At 34.7% G+C, this 21,243-nt stretch overlaps 1 protein-coding gene across 42 annotated transcripts in view; it reads left to right on the top strand.

Annotated features, from left to right (window-relative positions):
• The window catches only part of LOC106869047 (MAGUK p55 subfamily member 7), an 850,742-nt gene that overhangs the window by 247,224 nt on the left and 582,275 nt on the right, over positions 1-21,243 (top strand). For all 42 annotated transcript variants that reach the window (XM_089358333.1, XM_089358318.1, XM_089358312.1 and 39 more), the window contains one exon: positions 20,534-20,652. In XM_089358333.1, the coding sequence (XP_089214459.1) occupies positions 20,534-20,652 (119 nt within the window). The remainder of the gene's footprint in view (positions 1-20,533; positions 20,653-21,243) is intronic.

Raw genomic sequence — 21,243 nt, 5'->3', positions numbered from 1 at the left:
AGGTGGTGAAGCATGATTTTCAAACTTTGGGACTCACAAAGGCAATGACTTTGGCAACATGCTGTGCTTGAGAAGCCCTACTAGGCCAAGTGAAATCGTAGCCATGACCAATGCTGGTGTCATGTAACTGGCACCCCCACCAGTGGCGTGTAAAATGCACCTTTCAAGTGTTGGGCCTCATGAAGGCAAAGTGGCCAATGCCAGTGGCATGTAAAAAGCACTTTTCAAGCATTGGGCTTCATGGAGGCTAGGTGGCTGATACTAGTGGCATGTGGAAAAGCACCCTTCAAGTGTTGGGCCTCACAGAGGCAATGACAAATGACCGAGATGTTTGTGATTATGTCATGCTTGAGAAAAAGACCCATCAAGCCAAATAAAATCACAGTTGTGGCAGATATTGGTGTTACACAAATTGCACTTGTGTTGGTGGCACATAAAAGCACTCATTACATTTTTGGAGTGGTTGGCATTAGAAAGAGCATCCAGTTATAGAAACCATGTCAAATCAGACTGGAGTCTGGTGCAGCCTTTCAGCTTGCCAGCATAGACAATGGACATTAAATGATGACGATGATATATATACAATAGGCTTCTTTCAGTTTCCATCTACCAAATCCACTCACAGTGCTTCGGTTGGCCTGAGGCTATAGCAGAAGACACTTGCCCTAGATGCCATGCAGTAGGACGAACCCAGAACCATGTCATTGGGAAGCAAGTTTCTTACCACACAATCATGCCTGCATCTATTAATTAAACCTCCCAATGTAACATAGTACTTTGTTTCAAACTATGCCAAATAGAAACATAGAGGTGGATTTCTTTATATAAAAAAAATCTAATCAGTATTAGATTTAAAAACTCAAAGCCCTCAAAGAGACAGAATAAGAAGAGAACATCTGTTTTATAAATATTTTCAATACTGAAATAAGTATGCCAAATCTATCCTCATCTATCAGTTAACATTAATCTTTGTGCATTTTTGAGTTAGATCAATTAAACATTGGAACAAACTAATGAAGGTGCAGTCTCTGGCACAATGCAATATTCTTAGTGATTAGTGAAAGCTCTTTCATTGTTAAACAATTGGGGATTGATTCCAGTTATTAATAAACATTTTACAGGCAAAAATGATGTTACAGACATGAATATTTTATATGTAAACAATATGTATGCAAAATTATCAACTATATTTATTATATTTGTATTTAAATAAGTTAATAGTAAATTGCATTGGTGACTGTTATATAATTCATCAATTAGAATATTTTATTTCTTTCAATCATTCATGAATATTTCATTCTATTTGACATGCTTAACTAGTCAGCATTGTTTACTGAAAGGCATATGCATACAGGCATGTTAATATGTGCTAGTTGGTTTTTGAATCAAATAGTTTAGTGACACTTCTGATGACCAAGTGTTTTTTTGCATTGAAATGCTTATTTTTATAATGAGTTAATCAGAGAAAGAAAGACTGCACTAATGACCCATTTTTTAAAGGGCATCTGAAACTGATGGGGAGAAGAGAGAAAATTACACACAAATCAGAGTTCTGGTCCAAATGTTTGCAAGAAAATGGACTCTGCTAAGTACTCCCAAGTGTCAGGTTGGTGTTAAATTAGTCAATGCATCGGGTCTGCAACTGAAGAACAAGACTAGCCCTTTCACAAGCTTCTGCACAATTTCAATTTACCAAATTTCACTAACAGGGCTTTGATCAACCTGATGCTATGATAGAAATACATTCTCTAGACGCTATACTATGATCAAACCTCAGACCATTTAGTTGTAAAACAAACTTCTAAGCCACATAACTATGTACCCAAAGGATTATATGATGTTAAAAGCCATGGATTGTTTAACACTACCGATCATGAAATGGAAGCATCCAACTAGTCTCAATAAACAAAATATTCTAGAAATTTTAGCTGTCTTTAACATAATAAAATGCTATAACATTTTAATCGATATCCTAAATTTCTTTAATAATGCATGTATATATAGATAAGTAATTGATTTCATCTGTTATACGTATTTGATTGAACAGACAGATCTAAAACAATATCAGATATACCCCAAATTTGAGTCATTCTCCTATATGAAACTCTTTTTACTTATGTTTAAAATAGCATTTAAAGATCTTAGATATTGCCCACAATATTGTTAGTGAGTCTTACAAACTATGATTATATTTTTACTGACTTGTATTCTTTTTAACATTAAGCATTAAAATCCATTAATTATTTCTAATGAATATCAACAGATTCTAATTTTCTATAACAACCAGTATAAAAGCCAGTGACTAATATTTTTTTCCTCACCACATAAATAAATTCTTGTTAGATTTTTATATTCCCTGTATTGAATATACTAACACTAACTTGTTGTTTTTGTTGCAAATGGCTTATCTGACATGTTCACATAAAACACTTTATTTTAAGTTCCTTCTATATTTTCAGTATATCAGAAACTTTCAATATTTGACTTCTTTAAGCAAGTTATAATATAAATTCTAACAGAAACAAAGACTAATGTGCAATTTCAGATAAGTAAACTAAATAAAGCAGATTAATTTATCTGGCACAAAGATATAATTATATGCCAAATTCGAACATATGACCATAAGTGAAGTTCTGTAACCACTTATCTAATCATAATGCTAGATAAATAGATTCTTGATATGATAGTGTATGATTATGTTGAAAACATATTATTAAACTAACTGAGAATCAGTTTAATGCAAACTTGTACTGAAAATCATTTCTATATGAATTTGAGGAAAACTGATGGGTTTTTTTTTAATGTTTTCTGTACTAAGTATAAATGATGTTAATTTCAGACAAGATAGAATATTGCATGTTTAGCTTTTAGAATAATTATTATTCTGAACTCTTCTATCTTACTAATATTATAATTATCAACTGTACTCTTCAATAACTTAAATATAGGAATGAATATCTATTATAAACTACATACCATTATTATTTGGCCTTCAAAATCAAATATCTTAGATATTATCCAAATTATTTTTGCTATGTTCACCATAATTTAATTACATGGAAATTTGAAATATTCTACATTGCATATATGCATATAAAAAATAAACAAAATCACCTCTAAACATCATCATTTTACTATAGTATAGTTGCTTTGTTCCAATCGTATAAGCTAAACCAATCTGTATCACAAGTTCCATTCACTTCATATCACAGTGATTTGATTTTGTATCAAACTATTTTCTAAATCAGCTGCTTTTATTTTACTGACTACATACTTTATATTTGATTTTTGGAAATTTGTATGGATTTTATTCATTTATATTTGGTTAAAGTAGTAGTCAATGTAATAAAAAAAAAAACAAGATAAGCAGATAAATTTACTTTTGACAACACTTCATGACACAGTAAATGACCAACTAAATCTTTTTACACCCACTATTGTTTAACAGGCTAAATTAGCGTGTCAGGCTTTCATAGACTATTATGTCATAAAAAATCACTCTTTGAAGATTTCAAATAGTAGATCTTGAGCAATTAAACTAAGTAAGCCCTTATCAGTTCCAAAACTGTATAATTGTGTTTCAGAGTGATAGGTTTTTACCATAAGCACATTACTGTTCAAGAGCACAAATTGCTGGCATTTCAGTCAGCAGTTCAACATGCTATCAATTTAAGCAGAAGTCTTGATAAACTAATAAAAATTATTATCATAATTAAATAACATTTTTCATTAACATTCAAATCACATTTAACAAACATTCTAAAATGTGAAGTATAACACAATTTATCTATCTTTCCTCATGAGTGCTTTCTTATCTCCTTATATCTTTTTATCTACAGGAAGACACACATGCCAGTAGAGTGACTGATACACATATATCTATTAAAAAAATGACATTTACAGTGAACTTCAAATGAATACCCAAAGACATGCAAAATATCCACAGTTAAAAATACGATTACAATTTTAATTTCTGAAAAGGAATTTGGTTTAGATATTTATTGATTTCCTCTGTAAAATATTGCAGGAACTAATGAAAGTAAGAATTTACTTATAATAATTTTCCATGTGCTTTGGATTAAAATCTTTCAGCTTGATATCTTTCCTACGGTAACCACAAGCAGTGAAGGATAGTGATTTTTCATTTTCAAACTGCTTTTGGAGGTAGAGTGTTGATTAGTTAAGTGATAACTATATAAATATTTATGGAGGCAAAAAATTTAAATACATCTATGGAAATATTTTGAACTTGTGGCAATTCTCTACTGTGTATGCTACTTTGGTTTAAGACTACAAGCATAAAACTATGAGTATTATGAAAGTTCACAAATATACTCAATTCATTCAAAAGAACTGTATTTTGCTTGATATACCAAATTGTCTATAATAAATAATTTAATCCAAACTTGCTGCACATAGCTTTTGTATTGATATACTGTTTCTTTTTATCAAAGTCTACCCCAAAGGATATTGAGTTGCTTCTCCTCCTAACAAGTTTTTTCTGAAAATACACTGCCTCTATATATTTCCATCTATTCTTGCATTTAATTTCAAAATCCTAATTGCTTATATCCTTTCATCTGTCATTCTCACCCTTTATAAAGAAAAACGTCGTTTTTATATGGTGGTAAAGCATCACAACTGATCAAAAAAATATATCTTTGATATATTATCACAAAATCACCTAAATAAGTTTATTATGGTATAAGTAGAGTATATTTATAATTCTCTCTTTTTTTTCCACCGCAAGCATTCTGATAAAATTCCTTTTTGTTCTATTGTATCAAAGGAGGCTAAATTATTTTTTTCTACAAAATTTTGGTTGGAGACTAATATTCTATTTTAAACATAACATATATATTCCCTAGAGTATTTTAGATTTCTTATTCCCTGCATTGGATGTGAAAATGGACTTCACTCATGTATTAGCAAAAAAAATATATAATACAAAATAAAAACATGGGTACAGGATACATGGATGAGTTAGTGAAATTATCTTGTAACCATGTGGTTTTAGATTCAATTCCACTACACAGCCTTGGAACCTGGTGATTTCAGATTCAATTTCGCTACATAGTACCTTGCCAAAGTGTCTGCTATCATATCCTTGTCTTAAACAATGATTTGTTACTGAAATTTAGTAAACACAAACTGTATAAACCTGTCATATGTGTGTGCTTGTGTGTCAGAGAAAAAATTATTGGCATATAAAACCATCTCGTGGTATTTATTTCAGCCAAGTTACACAAATACTCTCTTGTCACTCACATTATTGGAAATGCAGTAAACCAGTGATTTGCTCATTCGAAACCTATAACCCGTGATGCAATTGTTCACAAAATGTAGCATAAAACGTATATAAGTATAGCTCGGACCTTTCTTATATTCAATTGTGCTCACCTTCTTTTCTCACTCTCTTTCTTCTCTCTTTTTCCTTAGCATACAAACATGTGCAGCTAATGTATCCATATGACTTTTACTTATGATTGACATTTATGTGAGAGCTCTAAAATATTCTACGTACACCTTATCGCTTGAGTTACTTATCATAAATACCAAATACACGTCATTATCATGATAGTTGTTTTATTTTCTTTTTTTCTTAACATCAACAAACAGTTTTTTTTTTCATCAGTCTTTACTAATATCACATACTCTGACATTTTCTTATCTAGTTGAATATAATTGTTTGGTAGATTTTTTATGATTTTTTTTTAATGCATTTTTGTTCTGTTTTCTTCTGGCAATTTTGACTTTTGAATGTCTTCTTGGAAACATATTTTATAGAAAGATTTTGTTCTTGGTATCAACAATACAATCACAAAGTGGAATCGTAATATTTTTTTTAGTTAGAAAGATTAGTATATTTAAAGCATTATACTGTGTTCTAAAATGGGCCAATTGACTAATTGAAATAGAGTCAGCCACCAAAATATCCAACCTAACCTCTGGGCCACAGATGTACTATTTCTACGACTTTTACAATGGTCTTTGCTCCCCAGGCTAGCTGATGTCATGCCATCTCCACTCAAGCCCACCCAACTGACTTGCCTCTTTCCATACCACCTATATTTTGTCCACTCCACTGCCCACTACTCTACAACCTACTCTAAAACATCTCCAATTATTGCTTTCCCCAGAACATCATCCCTCTTGAATTTCGTCTCTGCTCATATTTTTCCTAGTCATCAACTTACTATCATTCAAAGATATCAACTGCATTGATTTCACTTGCCTTGGACAATATACAATGTCTATGGACAATTCTTTCCCAACAGAAACCATTTAAAAAATAATATAATATATAAATTAAAATTTAAACTGTCATATGGGCTTCATTATTTACTTTCAACTTTATTATGAAAACTAATTATTTCATCGTATTTATTTTCATGCTTTGATATTTTCATTTAAAGCTTATCAGTCTGAGATAATTTAGGTAAGACTTTTCTGCTCAGAATCATTTTTCAACCTAGAACACTTTGAATATAGTAACATTTATATGTATATATATATATATATATATATATATATATATATATATATATATATATATATATATATATATATACATACATATATACATATATGTATGTATATATGACCGTTGCCAGTGCCCCTGGACTGGCTCTTGTGCGGGTGGCACATAAAAGACACCATTTCGAGCATGGCCGTTTTCGTGCGGGTGACACGTAAAAGCACCCACTACACTCTCTGAGTCGTTGGCGTTAGGAAGGGCATCCAGCTGTAGAAACTCTGCCAAATTAGACTGGAGCCTGGTGTAGCCATCCGGTTGCACCAGTCCTCAGTCAAATCGTCCAACCCATGCTAGCATGGAAAGCGGACGTTAAACGATGATGATGATGATGATGATATGTATATATATATATATGTATGTATATATATATATATATATATATATATATATATATATATATATATATATATATGCCCAATTTTAACACCATTTGTATGTTCCCATTTTCTTGTTAATATCAAAAGCAAGCGATGATGCTGATGATGATGAATTTATAATAAAGACTAAAACAAATAAATGTAAGCCTTTTTGACCTATACGCTGTGAACAGAGTTTCTGCATTTCAGATGCAGTATTGGAATAAACACTGGCAGCTGAGCATATGATACGGATTGTACTTATGGTTGGTTCCACTTCATCTAAAATTAGCCATCTGGTAAATCAGTTTGATTTTGTCTCATTCAGCTTTACCTGCTAAAATATTTTATGATTAACACTTTCATTTCAGTTTCTATTTGGAACCATCTAACCAAAGTAAATGTAAAATGCATGAAATGCACTTATAAATCCAGTTGCTTACATGATAATGAAATGTTGCTTTTCTCCATAACTCATATAAGTTATGCATTCCACATTCACCATTTTGATTTAATGTTTGGATGGTTTTCCAAATTCTAGCTACTAAAACAACCTTCACTCCATGCTTTATATTGAAGATTTATAACAATGATGGGAGAAAGAAAAAATTTTGTTCATGAATACAGTAGAAAATACTAAACTTTAACTGTATTTAAACTTTCACCCTATGCTTTACATTAAGCAAGAAACAATACTTTGTACTCCATCCCAATTCAAATAGAGAGAAAATAAACGAACTATTCTGGTAGTTGAAAGAGAAAAAAGATGACAGGATTGGTAGATACTACAATAAATAAATTTTTAATGAAAAGCCACAACTTCTCTTTAAATCAATAATTTGAATACCATGTTGTTCATCACTATGTGTCGCTATAAACATTCTAATGATTGGGTCAGTAGCATCACAATTAACAGCTAAAAGTGGAGAGGGAATACTCTAGAAACAAACAACTACAGAAGCATCAAACTAATGGATCAATTTATAGAAGAAAGAAAAAAAAGGAGTTATTGCATAAGTCATTAAGAAAAAAATTAGCTTAGATTTAATGAAGTTCAGTTCTGTACCAGGACAAGGTATTGCTGATGTCTTTTTCTAAGTGAGACAATTACAGAAAATGTTCTCAGCAAAGAATAAGTATTCCAAGCAATCAGCAGTCGGGGTGGCGGCTTTATCTTGTATCTGAGAATTTAGTTTCTTCTTTGCTTAATGCTTCCTTTATTGTGAGGCTGTTGATGACTCAATAGACCAATTCTTGCATAGAAGAGTCGATGGCATTGACTGCATGGTAATGTTAGTAGAGGATGAGGTTGATTTTGTCGAGCCTTTCTCTCCTGTTGTTTGATTTCTTCCTTTTCTCTTCTGGTGGCTTTGAAGTTTTTGGTTCGAATGGTGATGGAACACTGCCCCTTGGTATGGTGTTGGTTATGAGTTTCAAACGATTTAGGTTCAGTGGCTTCCAGTGTTGCTTTGAGTTGGTCCTGCTATGTGACCAACAAGAAAATCCTGGAAAGGGCCAACGCCCAAAGTATCGATTCACTGATAATGGAACACCATCTTTGATGGCTAGGGCATGTAGCAAGACTGGAAGAATCAAGGTTCCCACAACAAGTCTTATTCAGTAAGCTCACTTCAGGGAAATGACTCCGAGATTGTCCAAGTAGCGTCCACTGATCCGGAAAAGTTCATTGTATCATGCTTTGTAGTCTGATAGGCACTAAGATAAACTAGATGCAGATGAATGGTTTGTGAGTATCATGGAAGCGATGTAAAAGGATGTGCTCAGCAAGATGATAGATGAGTAAAGGAGTAGCAGACATGAAGGAGAAGACAAAGAACTGCTACAAGCAGCAAGTTGCTGTACTTGAGAAGACTCATCCATCCTACGTATGCAAAAGAGAAAAACGAATGTAAAATGATAGATGATGGTAGGCTGTTAGGTTACAGTTCAAACCTACCTATGTGGTAGAATAATTCTACTGCAGAATAGATATTTGTTTCATCGTAACCAAGCAAAAAGTCAGCAGCTTGAATGAACTTCACCAATATATGTTACTTAAAATACTTTGGAATTAAAGTGATAAAATATATAATATTGGTTAGTAAGGAATTATATATATAATATCGGTCAGTGAGGAATTTTAACAATGAAACTTTTAGAAAAGAAGAATACATTGTCGCATAAAGAAGCAAGTTGATTATATAAAAATATTTGACTTATCATGGATTACCTTATTAGCGATCAACTTTCTGCACATATATTAGGATGGGAATACTATTACAGCGAAGAAAATGAAATAAAATCAGGTGATAAAAACTGGGAAGACTAAAAATTATAATTTAGTTTGGAATATATATATATATATATATATATATATATATATATATATATATATGTATATATGTTCTTGCTCTTAATGCAAAATATACTGTCGATGTCACTTGGAATAGTACTTTGCTAGACTGTTATTTAATCCTAGATTAGCCCTGATTGAGTAATCCTAAGATCAAACGCATTTCAAATGTAATAACCCAATGTTTTGTAAGTCTAGGACTCTGGTGTCTAATGTATTCTTCATTTTTTGTGAGATAGTAGTATTTGATTTGAAGAAATTTGGTGCTATTTCTAGCAAGTAATCATTTAGAGAGTTGATCTGGTGCTAATTAACTGCTATATTTAAATGAAAGAGAATATGCTTTCAAAGATGTAAACTCAATAGAGTATATTCTGTTGTTGTAGATAAACTCAAAGCTAGAAGGAAAAGAAGTGCAACTAAATACACAAGAAAATAAATGGTATATTTGAAAATATTGCTTTCAGTCATTTAATCCATGAAATGAAACAGAATTTTAGAATGTATTATTTCATGAAACAATATAAAACAGGTTTACCTTTTACAGTTATTTGATAGTTTAAGACAGATAATAAGGATACAAAGTAACAAAATAGGAACATGTGAGTAGTGTTTAAATGATGTTGCTTTCAGGTTTCAGTGCTGCAAATAGCTAACTCTAAAATAATGTTTAGAAATTCAAAAAACAATGTAAGCAAAATATATATATATTATGTAAATCAGTTTAGCTTTTCTGTATACATGTAAGTGTATATAAGCATGTGTGTGTAGTGGAAGTTTAAGAAAATTTTGTGGAGTTCCTTAAAGTATCTTAACTTTTATGCAACATCTATGCTATCATCAAACGAAAATAAAAGCTAATCTTTGAAGTATTTAAGAATATATAAGCAACCTTGTAATTATATATCTTTATTTCATTTATAGCTGCTTTATTCTAAAATGATAAAGTTCATAATTTGATTGAAATTTGTAATTACAAACAAATTTATGATTTCTATTCGATGCCTTAGTTTCTAATATTTCTGAAGTTACAGCAATGATCTTTCATGAAAATATATTAACTCTAAAAGGCTGGAGGTTTGATTGCTGGAGCTGTAATTTTCACAAGGCTTATTTGTTTCAATACAAAACTTAGAAAATGCAAATTTTTCTGTGATTTTATAAAAGAATGTTTCGCAAAGAAGGCAAGATTTTATACACAACTAGTAACATAGCATATTGTATCAATGTATCTCATCATTCTACATCCTTTTTCCCATTTTTGCTTGGGTTGGCTGAGTCTCCTCTACCAAGGCATCACACCACTTGATGCAATTCCTTGTTGTCTCTTTGATGAAGTTCAGCCTCCTGAGATTAGCTTTCACCACCTCTTCCCATGTCTTCCCAAGTTCTCTTCTTCATCAGCTTCCTTCCTCTTGGATTCCTAGAAACCTTTTTTCCCTTATTGTCACTCTCTGTATGCATTACACATCTATACCAGCGCAGCTGTCTCTTTTGTGTACTACAACTGATAGCTCTCTTAGTTTGGCTCTCTGTTTATTTGTGCTTTGCTGTTTATATCTACTAACATTACACATTCAGCAGTGCATACTTGCTTTTTATTTTCAGCTTTTGCTTTCCTTCTTCAGCTTATGCCCATATATTGCTACTGTACAATATTGCACTTTGTACACAAGCATTAGACTCTCTGCACTTTTCACAGGTGTATGTAGCCATGTATGAGAGAACGAATGTGTATTTGTATACATATTTTAAAGATAGGTTAAAGAAGACTCTTTTTTTCGTTTTCACTCTGACGATAACATCTCTGTTGATGGTAGCACAATAAAATGAAATAAATGCACAGTCAATAGCAAAAGTATCTGTTTCTCTGCCAGCTGACAAAGAGTTACAATGAGTGGAGAGATGCTTTGAAAGCTTTCTAGTTCATATTAACTTACAAGAGCAAGCTGTAAAATGGTGATCTGTGTGTCTATCTGTCTGTTTATTTGTCTCTCTCTCTCTCTCTCTTACACACACACACACACACACACACACACACACACACACACACACACACACACACGTTTCCTTGGCTTCCACAAAAGTGTTCATGTTCCTGTAATTGAAGTTTTCCTGGTTTCTATTTCTTAGAAAGTATATTCAAAATATTAAAGACACCATTGATATTTGCATCATCAGATGGCTTAACTGGCTGAAATTTCGAAATCATTATCAACAGCATTCATCATCATCATCATCATCGTTTAACGTCCGCCTTCCATGCTAGCATGGGTTGGACGATTTGACTGAGGACTGGTGAAACCGGATGGCAACACCAGGCTCCAGTCTGATTTGGCAGAGTTTCTACAGCTGGATGCCCTTCCTAACGCCAACCACTCAGAGAGTGTAGTGGGTGCTTTTACGTGTCACCCACACAAAAACGGCCACGCTCGAAATGGTGTCTTTTATGTGCCACCCGCACAAGCCAGTCCAGGGGCACTGGCAACGATCTCGCTCGAAAATCCTACAGGAGCCAGTCAGGCGGTACTGGCAACGGCCACGCTCAAAATGGTGCATCTCATGTGCCACCCGCACAAGAACCAGTCCAGGGGCACTGGCAACGATCTTACTTGGCTTGCCGGGTCTTCTCACGCACAGCACATTTCCAAAGGTCTCGGTCCGTAGTCATCGCCTCGGTGAGGCCCAATGTACGAAGGTCTTGCCTCACCACCTCAGCCCAGGTCTTCCTGGGCCTACCTCTTCCACGGGTTCCCTCAACTGTTAGGGTGTGGCACTTTTTCACGCAGCTATCCTCCTCCATTCTCACCACATGTCCATACCAGCGCAATCGTCTCTCTTGCATGCCACAACTGATGCTTCTAATGTTCAGCTTTTCTCTCAAGATACTTACACTCTGACGGGTATTCACATTGACATTACACATCCAACGGAGCATACTGGCTTCATTCCTTGCGAGCTTACGTATGTCCTCAGCAGTTACAGCCCATGTTTCACTGCCATGTAGCATGGTTGTTCATACGCATGCGTCATACAGTCTGCCTTTTACTCTGAGTGAGAGTCCTTTTGTCGCCAGCAGGGGTAAGAGCTCTCTAAACTTTGCCCAGGCTATTCTTATTCTAGCAGCTACACTTTCAGCGCACCCACCCCCACTACTAACTTGGTCGCCCAGATAGCGGAAGCTATCGACTACCTCTAGTTTTTCACCCTGGAATGAGATAGAAGTTGTTTCCTGTTTGTTTGCAGTCTTTATTGCACCTGAACATCTGCCACAAACAAAAACTAACTTGCTAGTTAACCTGCCTTTGATGTTGCTGCACCTCTTATGTGTCCATAGCTTGCACCGGGTACATCTTATAGAGTTACTACCTACTCCTTTTCTACATACTGAGCAGGGCCATCTACCTGAAGGGGTTTGTGTTTTATCTACCTTCCTACCTATTAGGATTTTGGTTTTAGCTAGGTTGACTCTAAGGCCCTTCAATTCTAGACCTTGCTTCCACACCTGAAACTTCTCCTCTAGTTCTGATAGTGACTCCGCAATTAGGGCAAGGTCATCAGCATAGAGGAGCTCCCAGGGGCAGCCTGTCTTGAACTCCTCTGTGATTGCCTGGAGGACTATGGTAAATAATAGGGGGCTGAGGACGGAACCTTGGTGGACCCCTACCTCTACCCGGAATTCATTGCTGTACTCATTTCCAACCCTCACCTTACTGGCAGCATCTCTGTACATGGCTCGCACAGCTCTCACTAACCATTCTTCTATCCCAAGTTTCCTCATTGACCACCAGATAAGGGATCGGGGGACCCTGTCAAAGGCTTTCTCCATGTCAACAAAAGCCAGGTACAGAGGTTTATCCTTAGCTAGGTATTTCTCCTGCAACTGTCTCACTAGAAATAAGGCATCAGTAGTGCTTTTACCTGGCACGAACCCAAACTGCATCTCATCTAAATTGATTCGCTCCCTAATTAGTTGGGCTATGACCCTCTCTGTAACTTTCATAACCTGATCTAACAGCTTGATGCCTCTGTAATTATTTGTATCTAAAGCGTCCCCTTTACCTTTGTAGCAGTTGACTATGATGCTGCTACACCAGTCATTGGGTATGACTCCTTCGTGTATCACTTGGTTCGTAATACGGGTGACTAGGCTATAGCCAACACTGCCAGATATTTTGAGCATCTCTGCAGTGATTCCTGATGGGCCGGGGGCTTTCCCGGTCTTCATACTCTTAATTGCTTTATCTACCCTGGTACTATCAACTCGGATAGCTGGTCCCTCTGTTGGGTCGACATACGGCAGGCTCTCTTTCTCCCATTCATTCTCTTTATTAAGCACTCTATCGTAGTGGCATCTCCAGACCTCTTTCTTTGCATCCTCATTTAATGCAAGCGTACCATCATCCATGCGAACACATTTCTCTCCTACAACATCACTATTCTCTCTCCTACACTGTCTTGCAACACGAAATACCTCGAGTCTTTGGTCCTCACGGCGCAGAACATTGGCAAATCTTTCCTTATCTGCTTCCCCTCTGGCTAAATAAACCTGTCGCCTAGCCTCCCTTCTGGCACATTGGTACAATTCCCTGCTACCACCGTTCTTCCAGTCCTTCCAAGCCTGTTTCTTTTGTCTAATAGCCCTGTCTACCTCCTTGTTCCACCACCACGTTACTCTGGGTCGGGAGGGGACCTTACACCACCCACAAATCTGGTCGGTGGCTTTCAACAGGTTGTCCCGCAGAAATCTCCAATTGTCTTCCACGTTGTATGATGCTATATCCCCTTCTATTTCGTTAAATGCTTCAAGTAACTTGTCTCTAAGTCTCTGTCCGTTTGCAGGGTCTTTAAGCTTCCACACCCTTCTTCTCCAAGCCTGTCTAATTCTGGGCACCCATTTTGCCTTGATCCCAAAGTCGCTAACTACTAATCAATGTTGTGGGGTACATTCTTCGCCAGGGTAGGTTTTGGCATTTATAAGCCGCCCTCTTTCCCTATTTCTGGCGAGGATGTAGTCGATTTGGCTAGAGTGTCTGCCGGAGCGGTAGGTGACTAGGTGACTGGCAGGTTTCCTGAAGTTGGTATTGCAGACCATAAGATCGGTTGCATCACAGAACTCCATCAGTCTGGTTCCCTCCTCGTTGCGGGAACCGAAGCCATAGCCTCCATGTATGCCATGGAAGCCCCCAGCACGACGTCCGACATGACCGTTGAAGTCTCCAGCCACAAAGAGAAGGTCCCTGTCACTCGTCGACGAGGTAGTTTGCAAGAGGGTGTCATAGAATTGGTCTTTCAGACCATCTGCTAGCCCCGGTTGAGGTGCATAGGCTGAGATGACAGCAGCTAATCTATGATGAAGCACTAGTCTGATCTTAAGTACTCTGTCACTTACTCTAACGACCTCGATTACCTTATCCACCCATTTCTCCGCTAGAAGTATTCCTACGCCCCCGACCCCGTCAGTGTTCCCTGCCCAGAAAATCTTGTACCTGTGTTCTTTGCCTGTGAGGAACCTCGCAGAACCTCCTCTCCATCTTACTTCCTGGATGCAGCACATATCTACGCGTCTCCGTTCAAGCATCTCAACAATTTCACCAGATCTACCTTTCAGCGTGCCGACGTTGAGAGTGCCAATCCTAACAGTATGGGTGTTGGGGGTGTGGGCCTGTAGCCTGGGAAGGGGAAAAGCAGTGTCGTGTACCTGAAAAGAAAACTTGCAATTGGAAGAATTCATAAGCAAAACAGTACCTACAACCTGCAAACATTTCTCAAACTTAATGCGCTACCCAAAGGTAGGGGAGAGGATGGCCAAGGCCACTAGATGGGTTCCGGGAGACAGCCGAGGTTGACAGGATGACAGAGGAATGAACTTCCGGTGGAGGGGGTGGGATGACAGAGGAATGAACTTCCGGTGGAGGGGGTGGGATGACAGAGGAATGAACTTCCGGTGGGGGGGGGGGTGACAGAGGAATGAACTTCCGGTGGAGGGGGTGGGAGGGCGGGATACCGCCAGCGAGTAGATAGGGCTCTTAATTGTAGCATTCTTGTTTAAAAATAATAAATTTGTACTCTATGAAAGTATAGAATAACCCATCAATTTAATATGAAATTGTTGTTTTTATGATAATTGAACATAAAAACAAACATTAACACACACACACACACACACACACACACACATTCTTTTCTTTTATTCTTTTACTTGTTTCTGTCATTTGACTGTGGCCATGATGGAGCACCACCTTTAGTTGAACAAATTGATCCCGGGACTTATTCTCTGTAAACCTAATACTTATTCTATCAGTCACTTTTTGCTGAACTGCTATGTGACAGGATGTTAACACACCAGCATCAGTTGTCAAGTGATGGTGGGGGGACAAACACAGACACAAATAACAAATACATACATGTATGTATATATATATATATACTGCTAGTGTAGTGAATAGGGAAAGCTTGGTTTGTAATGTTTGCAGCTGTATATGCTTGTCAAGAGCAGGGCTCATTAGCCACCAGCAGAGCCACAAATGTAAAATATAAATTAGTCCTAGAGCACACAATGTTCCTAAAGGTCAGTAATGGTCTTCCTTGGTCATGAGTGGACGGTCATCATATATATATGTATGTGTGTATATATATATATATATATATATATATATATATATATATATATCACCGTTTAACGTCCGCTTTCCATGCTAGCATGGGTTGGACTATATATATATATATATATATATATATATATATATATATAAATTTCCTCAAATTTCGCCAACTGTTCAATTATGATACATGATTTTACTGTTACCCTGTACTCTGTGGAAGGAATATTAATTCCTGTTTTTGCTTAATTTGTTCTTGTTAGACTTTTGAAGATTTTATCAGGCATAAACATCATTATTGAGACACATTTTGTTAGGCATATTAGTTTGTGTTTCACATCACATATAGTTTTGTAGGGTGGGTGCAAAGTTGACAGAATTGGTTGAATATCAGAATGTCATATCATTTCTCCTTATACTTTCTCTTTTGCCTGTTCCCATATGTAAACTGTGATGATGCTAGGGCCGTGAATGTTTTAATTTTGGAAATCTGGTGATTTTACTACTTCTTTTCATATGTCATTAATATGTGTACTTATGCCAAATAAAAAATCAAAGCCTGCAACAACAATCACTATTCATAAATTTTGTTTTAGGTCACATAGGATGTTTTATATATTTTGTTTTTAGTTATTCAGAGATGTGTAATGAACTTTTGGTACAATAATAAAGAAATTAGCCTAGTTTCATATGGTAAAAGTCACAACATTCATTTTATAGACTGTAAAGTTCATAATTTTTGATGATATTCTTCCATCATCTCATTTTGTCATTTAATAGTATTTGATTTAGAACTTTTGTTATTTCTTTCTTCCTCCCTGCAAAAGCAAATATATTTAGAATTTTAACCTGGGGGTTCAACATTGCTTTGCTGTGTATATCAAATCTTGATAATTATGTTATCAAAATATGTGAAGTTATCATTTCTTGGGTGGGGAAATATTATTAGATGTGTGGTATTTGTTTAAGCAAAATAAGTCATTCTTTGATCACATTTCATTTTTTATTTGAATTTATATTCCAGTTAATTACGTGAACATTGAAAATATAATTTTCTGTTTTGATGTAATCAAAAATTTCCATGTGATATTTAATTTGATTTTTCACTACATGTAATTAATTGAATGTTTTGGAAGAAAATATATGAACACACACACACACACATGACTATCTTAATGAAATCAAACGGACAAATGTATCATTATGAAACATTTGTAATTACTTCAAGGAGAAGGAAAAATACTAAAAGTTAAAATTGTATCTATATATAAATCCAGTGGTAACATGGGTAGTCTGTATCAGTGTGGTAACGGAATATCCAAGTAGAGTCACAATGCAAAGCAAAATAATGTTAAAGACGACATGAACAAGAGAACAAAGTTATGCTGTGAGGAAAAGAGCAGAAAAATTCAATGTTGTTGACGGTGATCATTTGTGAAGGAAAGAGGACAGCATGATGAATAGTTTGGTGGAAGTGGATAGAATGGAAGTTTGCATTAAGTGGAGGAAGCTAAGGCGATATAGCAATATATGTGTGGTAAGATGTTATGAAGTATATATTAACATGTTATGTATGTGAGCAATAAACCGTCTAGTGTGTGGCTAGATTGTATTGTGTGCGTGAATGAGAGGTAAGTTAGTTTTGTATACGTTATGTGTGTATGTATATGACAGATGTGAACATGGTGTAGTGTTGTATGGTTGAGATAAAAAGAGCATAAACAGTGGGAAATGAAGTGTATCATAGGTTGTGTGTGTGTGTGCACATGTGCTAAAGAATAGATATAGATTTGATCTGTAGCTATGTCAGTAGTTCTAACAGTGTAAGTAGTGTGTATACATTTGTGGTAGTTTAGTAGAATGGTGTATATATGAATGTGTAAGTGAAGAATTGAGGAAAGGTGAAGTGCATGCAATGGCATATATCAATTTGTGTAGAGTGTACTTTATATGAAAAGGTAGAATTTTAGTGGAAAATACCTTAATTATTAATCCTAAATGGGACAGCTGCCTTATTATCAGAAAATCAATTATGGTCCAAGTGGGAGATGGCAATGTTTAAAATGCTTCAAATGGTAAGATAAAGGTAGTTGTGGTCTAGAAAATTGGAGTGAAAAACTACAGATTTGAGTGATCCAGTGTTGCTACATTAAATATTCTGTAAAATCATCAGTCAGCCATCAGCTAGTTTCTCCAACACACAATAAAACACAGTATTGGCATTTTATATATTTATTATGATGTTTGAGGTATAGGTGAAGTAGTTCATGACATGGAAAATGAACTAGGTCTGTATTGGGTGGCGATGTCCTATATAATGAGATTTGGATTACAACAGGAGCAGGCAAAGAATCTGCTAGATAGTGTGAGAGATGCAGGAGTTGTAAATCAGAAGGTTATGCAGATTATGATCACACCTGAAGGAAAAGAGAGTGTGTTTAGGAAAGATATAAAGAGAAGCTAGAAAGGAGACAGAAGGGATGGTGTGCTGAAGAAATAAGGTTGTAAGACAGAGAATCAGAAGGAAGTGAAGGTGGTTGGTAATGGGGTAGATGCAGGATGTAGTCAATGGTAAAGATGAATATATGGTTAATAGTAAAGACAGTGGTATTGTCAATAATGATGACATGCAGCCTCAACAGTTAGTTGTAGGTTATTGCATTATAGAAAGTAGAATACCATGTGATGTGACTGAGCCTTGAAGTTGGAACCTCAATTACAAAGATTGCAGAGGTATAAGAACTGAATGAGGTAGTGAAACTGAGGTAGAAAGAGTTGATGAGTTTGTTGTAATGAACAGAGAAGTAGATATTAGATAGTCAATGAAAACTTAAGATGTCCAACAAGTTAATACTGATGGTAGACATGATGGATATGTATTGTAATGTAGGGTGTCAAGAGTTAATGAAGATGATGAGGAAGATAAGCTATTTATGGGTAATAGGGGTGACCTGATATAGTTCTATAAGCATCTTTTAACGATAAAAATACATTTTCTCATCTTACAATTCATAGAAAGCAAGCATGACAACAACTTTGGAATATCCAGAACAAATTATCAGTTAGTAATATTTTTTAACGCAATAACAATTAAGTAATGTTGAATTTAATAATAATATTGCTTTCTGTTTAATCTACATTCAGATTTTAATTACTTTTTTGTCATTCTTTAGGCCCATATCAACAGTGAATAGACATAAGATCAAAAACTTATCCTAGCCATGACATTTCCTGTTCTTCAGACAGTTTATCTTGTCCAATGTCTTTTTCTTACAGTTGATAGGATGTAATTTGAGAGAGATTTGGCTGCTATTTTCAAAATGTCTGCCTTTTTTTAAGATGGTATTTCTTCCGAGTTGAGTGGCTATATAGAGTCTCCCTCATTATGCTTTCATTAGAATCTATTTTCAGTGGGCTTATTTCATTGTACATCTGAAGGCTAATCTGTAGCTTGCATTTATATACAAAGCAGTATGTAAGTGTATGTTCTACCCTAAGTATATAAATGCTGTTTATACAATTTTGTAATCTTGCATTATTCTAAGTTTTTCTTTGTTATTGAGTAAGCATATATCAGTTTTGAAGTAATATGTTCACTCAGTAACACACATACACAGACATGCACACACGCACACACACACACACACACACACACACACACACACACACACACTCACACATACAATTCACATTTGAGGCAGTATGAGAATATATATATAACCTTTTCAAGAAATAGGTTTTGATTTCTCATCATACTTTATACTGAAATAATTACTTCTTTCAGCTGCAACAATGTAACCATTAAATTATGAGAGCAAATGTATGTTTATTCATATATTTGTATTAAAAATACAATTTTCTATCAAAATTTACACTTCTTAAAAGAATTTACATAACAACTGTTTCTGATATGATATAAATACAAGTTTATTTCCCTTGTAAGTCTTTAATGTCACAAATAGCAAATAGTGTCAACTATCTGTTTTCCCTTTTCCTATCAATTATTTTTCAAAAAATTTCTCCGTTTATTGTGTTGAATTTAATACATAGTCCAACTGGCATTTAGATTACATTGAGTTTTCATGGATATTTTTCTGTTTTTCACATCTTCACAATCTCATACATCATAATATTATATGTTACAATACTAACTATGGATCTTATATAAGCTAAAATTAATATTTGATACTCAAAAAACAAATTCTGATTACATTACTTATCTTGAAAGAACTAAATATCACTAGTTTCACTTGAATTAATAGTCAAATATTGTGTATATATACATAGATATGTGCAGTTATGTGCACCAGTATAATGAAAAATATATATGCATATACTTAAGTTATATCTATGATATTTTCCCTCTATTTATATAATACATATGAAAATGTAACTGCCTATACAATTTTCTTTTTACAAAACTTAATAAAGCATTATAGTATGAATAATGATAAGAGTTGTTATAGATTATAAATTGAGCAAATTTTCACATTACATATTCAAAGGAAAGCAAATTTGCTTTCTATTAAATTTCAATATTCAGTCCAAAAAATTTGCTAAGATTTTTCTGTTATTTCCAGAATACATAAAGGGATCTGAACTTGTTAACTCTAGGCTAATTATAAGAATGCTATCAAGAACAAAGAATGTTACATACTGAATTTTGCCTTCTTCTTTTAAACAGATATACAGAATCTTGTGGCTTCCCTCGCTGAGCTCCAGCACAGACTATCTGCAAATGAAGAGGATGTTTTCTTTCTGAGACATTTTCTTCGTTCTAAGGATATCCAGCTTTTATTAAGGGTTTGTATTTATTTTCAACCACACAAGTAGCATTTATTATCTTAGTTTTCTTGTTGCCTTAAAAAGAATCTGACCTAACCTAAGGTGGTCACAACTCAGCTAAATTCTGGAATTTCAAGATAAATCTACATCACATTGATTATTTTAAAAGAAAAGTAAATGACACAGGAGAATTAGTGCTTCTTTAAAAACATTAAGGAAAAAATAGGTGGAAAATAATTTTCTACCAGCTCTAATTGTTTAAAACTTTAAAATTAGAGGTTTAATTTAAATTATACTAGTTGGAAAACTAATCATCCTCAAAATTTGAGCTACAAATTCATTTTATTTATTAGTTTTGGTGCTTATTTCAAAATTTGTTCTTTTTGTTCTGTTCCGTGTTGTATTTTATTGTTTCAGCATTCAGCTAAATTGTGATCACCCTATAGGAAAACTTTGGCAAATTCGTATTTTAAATCTAATAACATGAAGAAAATATGGTTAAAAAAACAGAAACAGAAAGGTTGACAGAGATAAAAATTGACTAGTGATAAAAAAATATAAACAAGAAAGAGAAAAAAGTTTAAATAGAGATAAGGGAAAGATAAGGAT

Source organism: Octopus bimaculoides, chromosome 10 (assembly GCF_046866305.1).
Source record: "Octopus bimaculoides isolate indiv1 chromosome 10, ASM4686630v1, whole genome shotgun sequence".
Lineage (NCBI taxonomy): Eukaryota > Metazoa > Mollusca > Cephalopoda > Octopoda > Octopodidae > Octopus > Octopus bimaculoides.
The sequence above is the reverse complement of the archived record's forward strand: the minus strand, read 5'-3'. Positions and strand labels throughout refer to the sequence as shown.